The sequence below is a fragment of the Gymnodraco acuticeps genome, unplaced genomic scaffold (assembly GCF_902827175.1).
Source record: "Gymnodraco acuticeps unplaced genomic scaffold, fGymAcu1.1, whole genome shotgun sequence".
In the NCBI taxonomy this organism is placed as follows: domain Eukaryota; kingdom Metazoa; phylum Chordata; class Actinopteri; order Perciformes; family Bathydraconidae; genus Gymnodraco; species Gymnodraco acuticeps.
This window is the reverse complement of record NW_022990457.1, coordinates 20,314-28,100: the sequence shown is the minus strand read 5'-3', so window position 1 is coordinate 28,100 and position 7,787 is coordinate 20,314. Positions and strand designations below refer to the sequence as shown.

General features: G+C 40.3%; 1 protein-coding gene across 1 annotated transcript; it reads left to right on the top strand.

Moving 5' to 3' along the window:
* The first annotated feature begins 2,185 nt into the window (after positions 1-2,185).
* LOC117552408 (acidic mammalian chitinase-like) lies at positions 2,186-6,399 on the top strand. Its single transcript, XM_034225781.1, has 11 exons — positions 2,186-2,210; positions 2,533-2,559; positions 2,667-2,871; positions 3,105-3,161; positions 3,629-3,794; positions 3,884-4,008; positions 4,099-4,222; positions 4,300-4,485; positions 5,414-5,530; positions 5,620-5,752; positions 6,136-6,399. The coding sequence occupies exons 1-11, from the start codon at positions 2,186-2,188 to the stop codon at positions 6,381-6,383; spliced, it is 1,413 nt and encodes a 470-aa protein (XP_034081672.1). The 3' UTR covers positions 6,384-6,399.
* Positions 6,400-7,787: the final 1,388 nt, after the last annotated feature.

The window sequence follows — 7,787 nt, the reverse complement described above, 5'->3', positions numbered from 1 at the left end:
GCAAACAACACAAAAACAAATCACATTATGTTTCTGGACATGCAATAACTCCAATTCCTCCAAATCAAAGCTTTGTTGAGGTTTACTAGAAACATGTTTGTCAGGGTAGGATTGGGAGCATTCAGTAGGTTCTGTAGGTGAGATGGAAAGTGCGTACAATAACTGCGTTGAACAACCCTCAGAATGCACCTGCAGCTTTATGCAGCTGCATAATAGACTGCACACTGCCTCTGTGTGTAGTGAGTCTGATGTTTCAGTTCAACGTGACTGCATGGACACTTACATTTAGAGGATGTTCTGCCTGATCGCTGTTTTGATGTACCAATAAATAATAAAGGGGTTAAAACCTGAGCCTCAAACTTATATTTCATAGAGTTGTACATCTTTTAGATGGAACAGATAACATATTCTGACACTTCAAAAATATACATTTACTAAAAGGTGGAGTCCTGTTGTAACTGTACTAATACAGTGAAGCCATCCTAATTCCCCCTTACTTTCTGTGGTGTGTCTGTTGTTGTTGTTGTTGTTGTTGTTGTTGTTGTTGTTGTTGTTGTTTCTATTCTCAACCTTAACCACTCGTTTAACCCTTAAGAGTCCCTTTAAAAAAAAAACCTGAATGGCTGAAAAATGGCCCCAGGGACTCTTAAGGGTTAAAACCGTGACCATGATCCCAGGAAAGATTTGTCTCCTTGGAAAGTCACATAGAATGCAGCTTAGTTGAATGGGAACCTCATGTTTTATGAGACAGGAAAGCACTAAATGATTGTTTGAATCAGCACCGTTTCTCAGAGTGAGGATTCTTTGATTCATTCTGTCTGGAAAAGGTGTGGAATGCATGTCTTTCCTCATGGCACAGTTTGAAAGCTTTATTTGAAATGAAATACAGAGTCAAATCCCAGGTCAAATGTGGCGTTAGAGGGTCTTGAGCATGTTTCTCAAAAGATGTGTCTTTGTTGATGTTGTAAATAAAGCTGCTGTGATGCAAGCAAATGTTTAGACTTGGTCTGTTAATAAGGTTTTATTGTATCGTATCCTATTCATCTCTTCTCATCCTTCTCAGCAGGAGCCTGTCTTGGCGTGCGATTCAGTGAACAACTGAGACTGCTGTTAGGACTTTCTGAGTGCTCATTTCAAATGTAGTACATTTCAATACTGTGGAAAGTATTTCACTTTGTCTTATGTATTAGTTTAAAACGTTACTAGTTCCTCACCAGCTGCTGCTGTTACACATGTCATGCTGTTGTTAAGCTCATATCTTTGCTGTTTGTACTGTAGATCATTCAGGTGTTCACGTTGTCATGTCTACCTCCTTTGAAATATGTTTCTCTTTTATTGTGCCTATCCCCTGTGTCCCAGAATGGCCCAGTCAGCTCATCCCTTATCAGAAAAGACAAGCTGCTGGCTGAGGAACGTCATAATATTCAATGGTCAGGGCCGCTGGGAAACAAAGGACAGAGATACAGTGATCAAAGCTGGGAATGAGGACACACTGAAGCTGAAACGCTGACTTTAATTACATGTATTATGTCAACACATTTCACATGACTGTAAGAGTAATATTATTACATTTAAATAGTTTCAATTTAATATTAATGCTTTCAACTTACCTATACAGTTATGTGAAATGTGTTGACTTGTTACATTTAGTTCAAGTCAAAGTTTCAGTTTGTTTCAGTGCAGGAGAGTCTGTAGCTACACCATATGATTTCATAATCTATTTGCATTTGTTGAATGATCAAATATTGATTTTGAGTTGAAGATGAGTTGATGATATATGAATTACTGATTTCCATGACAACCATAACAATAAGACATCTTAACAATCAAAGGTAACATTTGAGGACTATGACCCACAGGTCATTTCGGACTTCAGACTCTGCAGGATCTTATCAAAACCTTCTCTAATAATCATAACATTTATTACCCCAATGTATCAAAGGCAACTACACCTCCCCATCTCTCTGGGTACAATCAAATGTATAAAAAGCCTAACATTGCTGTGGTTGGTCTGGTCTCTGGTCCAGTCTAAGGTGGGTCTAAGAACAAACAATGCCTCTAAATTCAACATTTGTATCATGATGATCTAAAGAATGGTAGCTCTCTTTCGCTAATGTTGTAATTGACCTTGTTTACTTTTTGCCTCCCATAGTAATCCAGTGAATTTGTGAGAAGAGAATTCAAAATGACCAGGCTCACAATTCTAGCAGGTAATTAATCTTCACTTTCCAACTATAATATCTTTAATACTGTCATCCTGATTGTTCATAATATTATTTTTCTATTTTGGTGTATTTGTACAAACAACATTTACTTCTCTCTTTGTTTGCTTTTTGAAGCATATTCCATTCATTTCACCAGTTAAAGGATGTTTCCTTATCTGAAGCCAGTTAGACAGAGGGTGCCATAAGATGCACAGATTTTAGAAGTCCTTTATATGCAAATGTGTGATATTGAGACATACAAATAAAGTTGACTTGTCTTGTATATTTTAGATGTATAGTCTCACTGTTTCTTTTATTTATTCCTTAGGGTTATGTCTGGTGATATGTCAACTGGGTAAGTCCTAATACTTTGTGATCAACAAGACTCATTTGAATTGGATTTTCACTTGCATAACATTACTGGAATCAACGTTTCTTCATTCTTCCTTTACTCCACCACAGGATCTGCCACCCAGATGATATGCTACTTTACCAACTGGTCCCAGTACAGACCTGGTCCGGCGAAGTACATGCCACATAATGTGGACCCCTTCCTGTGCACCACCCTGATCTACGCCTTCTCCATGATCAACCAAGCCAACGAGCTGATTACCTATGAGTGGAATGATGAGGTCCTCTACGAGTCTTTCAATGGACTGAAATCAAAGTAAGTGGCCAGAGTTGAGAGAGGTCAGAGGTCAGGCTAAGATGCAGTGGCTCTGGCGTTAGCAGACGTTTTGTTCCATGCACAAGAGGCCTTTAGCAGCTACTGCTAGCTGAAATGGGGACTTTGCTAAAACAATGATTCCAGTCCAGGGATGTTCTGTAATGTATAATGTAAAGGCACAACTTGAGTCTCTGATACGCTGTTCAGTAACCTACCCTCTGTCCTGTTTTCAGAAATCCTCATCTGAAGACTCTTCTGGCTGTTGGCGGGTGGAACTTTGGTTCTAGACAGTAAGTCATATTTTAAATCCGGAACACAACTAATAACATGAGAATAGAATAGAATTGGGAGGGATGAACCCCTCTTTAATGGTCTCACATGCAGAGCACACAGCACACAGTGACATGTGGCCTCTGCATTTAAGCCATCCTAGTACCAGGAGTCTAGAACTAGGAGCAGTTGGCAGCTAGTGGGCAGCGCCCGGGGAGCAATGGGAGTGGGGGGGAAGGGAGGTGTCCGGTGCCTTGCTCAAGGGAGTTATGTTACTGGTTCTCTAACCACTACATTATTGGAACCTTAAGGGCATGTATTGGTCTCGTTTCTTCTTCCATATCTGTATGTCTATTTAAAAAAAGCAATGATAAATAGATAACCAGATAAATGAAAACCATCATATATGTATATTGATCATGCATGACTTTTAATCTTTGTTCAGTTTTGGATAGTGTATGCTAACTAAACCCAATCTTCCATGCAGGTTCTCTGTCATGGTGTCCACTCCAGCCAACCGCCAGACGTTCATCCAGTCTTCTATCAAATTCCTGAGGACTCATGGGTTTGATGGTCTGGATCTGGACTGGGAGTACCCTGGATCTCGTGGAAGTCCTCCTGAGGATAAAGGACGGTTCACTCTGCTCTGCAGGGTGGGTCTACATTTATCTTGCTTTAGTTTGTAACTGCAGCTACAATTCAAATGTTTACATCATGTTGACTTTCTGGTTTGTGTTTGCAGGAGCTCAGGGCTGCCTACGCTGCTGAGGCCAAGGCCGCCGGCAAGCCTCAGCTCATGGTGACTGCTGCAGTGTCTGCTGGGAAGAGAACCATCGATGCTGGATTTGAGATCATTGAAATTGCCAAGTGAGTGTTCTGTCTTGTATGCCTCTTGAAAGGAAAACTGGGAGTTCTAAGAAGGCTTCTGAAATGATTTGCTTGTGTTTCCCTATCCAGGGAACTGGACTTCATCAATGTAATGACCTACGACTTCCATGGAACTTGGAACACGTTCACTGGACACAACAGCCCACTGTTCCGCGGATCCATGGACACTGGTGAACACATCTATTTCAACACTGTAAGTACATTTCGGAACTAAAGAAGAAAAGTACCTTCTTTAAAGGTTTTACATCATCTCTTATTTCCCTTTTGTAGGACTTTGCCATGCAGTACTGGAAAAATAACGGCACCCCAGTGGAGAAGCTGATGATGGGTTTCGCTACCTATGGTCGTACCTTCCGTCTGACAACATCAGACGATGATGGTGTTGGAGCTCCAGTTAGTGGCCCTGCATCAGCCGGACAATACACACGTGAAGCTGGATTCTGGGCCTACTATGAGGTACAGATTAGATAAGGCTTGAGTAAACCCATTATGATGTACAGCAGTGGTTCTCAACTGGTCAGGCCTCGGGACCCACTTTTTCCTTAGTCAATAGATCGTGATCCGAAATGTTGAAGCACTCAAATCTATTCAACGAAAAATCCTGCAGTAATATATACGCTTTGCAGCATACAATATTAATTAAGGTGAAGTACAGTGCATATCCCTTATATCCCTTCACAGAACAAAAGAATGCTTTAAATAAGGTTTCATGAGATGATGGAATCAAAGCTGAACTGTATGATTTTTTGAAATACTAACATATAAACTACCCATTCTGGTACACTCTGAGAAGAAAATAAATAGATGTATTACGACATATTAATAATATTTTATGCCATTGTTTGTTTTTCACTTTGTTCTGAAGCTTAACTTGCTGCTCCACACAGAGAGAATAGCAAAGATGAGATAGTCTGTGTGAAATAGTTTCAATTGTGGGTAAGGGTAGATAACTCCCATTGTTCTGTGACCTGTCAATCATCAAACCGGGGTTCATGTCATTATGTGTTCATTTTGATCTGAAGTTGTAACCATGGATGTATAAAGAATAGTTCTACCGCAAAGTTATTCTCCGTGGGAACTTCCGGCTACAATCTTGATTCTGATTGGCCAGAAGACTCGAAAAAACATCAGCAAAGATGTTTTATTGAGAAGATGATCACTATGTGACAGAAGTTTTCAAATCCATTTATGGTCTCCGGTACTTTCAGTCCATCGCCTACTGCATGCACAGCGTTAGAAAATCGGGCATTCAAAATAAAAGTTTGACTTTTGTTTTTTTCACTCACACATCTGCGACCCACTCGAAACGGGTCCGCGACCCACCAGTTGAGAACCACTGATGTACAGTATATATCATTTACAAAAACTATGGTCTATGGTCTAGATCTGCACCTTCCTGGAGGGCACCACCATTCAGTGGATTAAAGACCAGAATGTTCCCTATGCCACCAAAAACAACGAGTGGGTGGGATTCGACAACAGGGAGAGCTATGAGATCAAGGTAGGTGGCACATCAGCTCTATATTCTAACATATTCACACCAAATCCAAAGTATTTCCATCAATTTATTTTGTATGTTTGCCACAACAGGTGCGTTACCTGCAGAAGGAGAAGTTTGGCGGTGCCTTTGTGTGGGCCCTTGATTTGGATGACTTTGCAGGACAATTCTGCGGAGAGGGAGCCCACCCTCTGCTGTCACATCTCCGAAAACTTCTTAATATTGGTAGGTCCAAAGCATTTTAATGCAGTTAGTAAACTATGTTCAAGACAGATACTAATATTTTTGGCTGCCATTTAAACCTGACTGCTGAGTTTAATCTCATATTCTCAGAGTTTAAGTCATAAAGTCTTATTTTAACAGGCATCAGGTTTGTCGTCACAAAGTTGGACAGCAGGTATCTTAAGGGCCTATAAAGTTTGGATGAGATGTCATATTCTGAAAAAAAAACCTGTATCTTACTAATACTATGGAGTATTTGCAGTAGTAAAGTAATGTACAATGTTGTCTGGATTATTCATTAAGTCATAGTCACTTTATAGACACACATTAATAGACATGTATTGTCGCACTCAAACCCTTCTAACTCTTTTACTGCTACCATTTAGAACTGCCCCCACTGCCCTCCACCACCACCGCCAAGCCTGGTGCTAGCACGACCTCCACCACCACCACCACCACCACCACCACCCACGCCCCAGGACCTGGCTTCTGCAACGGGAAACCTGACGGCCTGTACCCCAACCCAGACGTCAAGACCAGCTTTTACTCGTGCGATGGGGGCGTCACCCACCAGAACCACTGCGGATCTGGAACTGTCTTCAATGACAGCTGCAAGTGCTGCACCTGGCCCTGAGCCCCCAGTGGAGGCAGAGTGCACTACAACTGATGACAACTAATAGACAGAATGTTAAAGTTCTATTGTATCCACTGTGTGTGCAATCATTGATCTGAGACTATCCTTAGTGGTGTATTGATACATTGCATCTTGTTAAATATGTAACATACAATGCATATTACAAACAGAAGCATCAAGTACTACAAATTGTGATGACTCGTCATTTCAATATACAGTACATATTAAATGTATTACTTTGCAACATTTATTTTCTATACATCTAACAATGAAGAAGAGCATCTAAACTGCAGAGTTTAGTTTAATCTTGACACCAACAGCTGTTCAGAAACTTTGTACAAATAAACCAAGAGGGGGTATATACATATCTTATGTCCCTGCTACAGGTACAGAGGGCCAATTCCAAAAAATCAATAAACTTACAATGTTTATATGATGACAGGTTTTATCTGAATTATATATGGCATTAATCCAGGCTCTTACATCAAATGCTCATACAGTATTTGACCTTTTGTTGTTTCTTAGTCAGACCAGCGGTGAGGAATCACAGCACCACATGCAGTTGAGACTGCGGACATGATTATTATCATAGACATGATTATTGCCCTGATACTGATGCGATACTTTGGGTCGGTCAGGAATAAAGAGAGGTTCAAACAGAGGGAGGGAACCTTTCACACTCATTCATAGTATATGAAAGCAATTTAACATACAGTGATGATCAGTTAACCCACCAGAGCCCAAAGAAATAAAAAAACAAACTTCACTGTCGTTGATAGGTGACAACGTTGGTGTTAAAGGTCACTGAGTCACTGGTCGTAAGAGGCCTGCATGTTTTTAGTGTGGTGATTGTTGATTTAAGGATTGTTAACGAAAATTAAGAACATGTTGAGTAAACACTCATATCATTACCTAATAAAGTTACGATTGTATTAACAATTCTGAATATTTTGATTTTAAACACAGTGCATAGCTAGTTAGATAGCCAGCATTCAGCAAGGGCCTTGTTTCTCTCTACTCTGTAAAATGCGGAGGATCATGAGGCGGATTCACCAAAGCTCACAAACAGCATTTTGACAGAACAATCCCAGACTGCAGCTGATCAGGTTTCACCAAAACAGATTCTGACTGAGCTCCTCAGGATGGTATCAATACAGAAGAGTTATACTGTGCTTTTATTGCAACGAAATCATGGACAGAGGAGCATACATTTTTCAAAATTCAAACAACAATTATCAGCCATTTCCTAAACAACGGCATAACATCAAGACAGTGATGGATAATAGAAGGTGCAGGCATGACATTTTAGTTTCAAATGAGTTTCGTGTTAAAATACTTTAGGTGATATTTTTGGAAGTAAGTCACACACACAATATCAGTCACATGATCCCTGTTAAGGGAGAA

Bases quoted from the DNA above. Each gene is read 5' to 3' on its own strand.
- LOC117552408 (XM_034225781.1), top strand. From the start codon at position 2,186: ATGACCAGGCTCACAATTCTAGCAG. The intron at 4,009-4,098 runs GTGAGTGTTCTG...TTCCCTATCCAG, and splicing joins GAGATCATTGAAATTGCCAA to GGAACTGGACTTCATCAATG. The intron at 4,223-4,299 runs GTAAGTACATTT...TCCCTTTTGTAG, and splicing joins AACACATCTATTTCAACACT to GACTTTGCCATGCAGTACTG.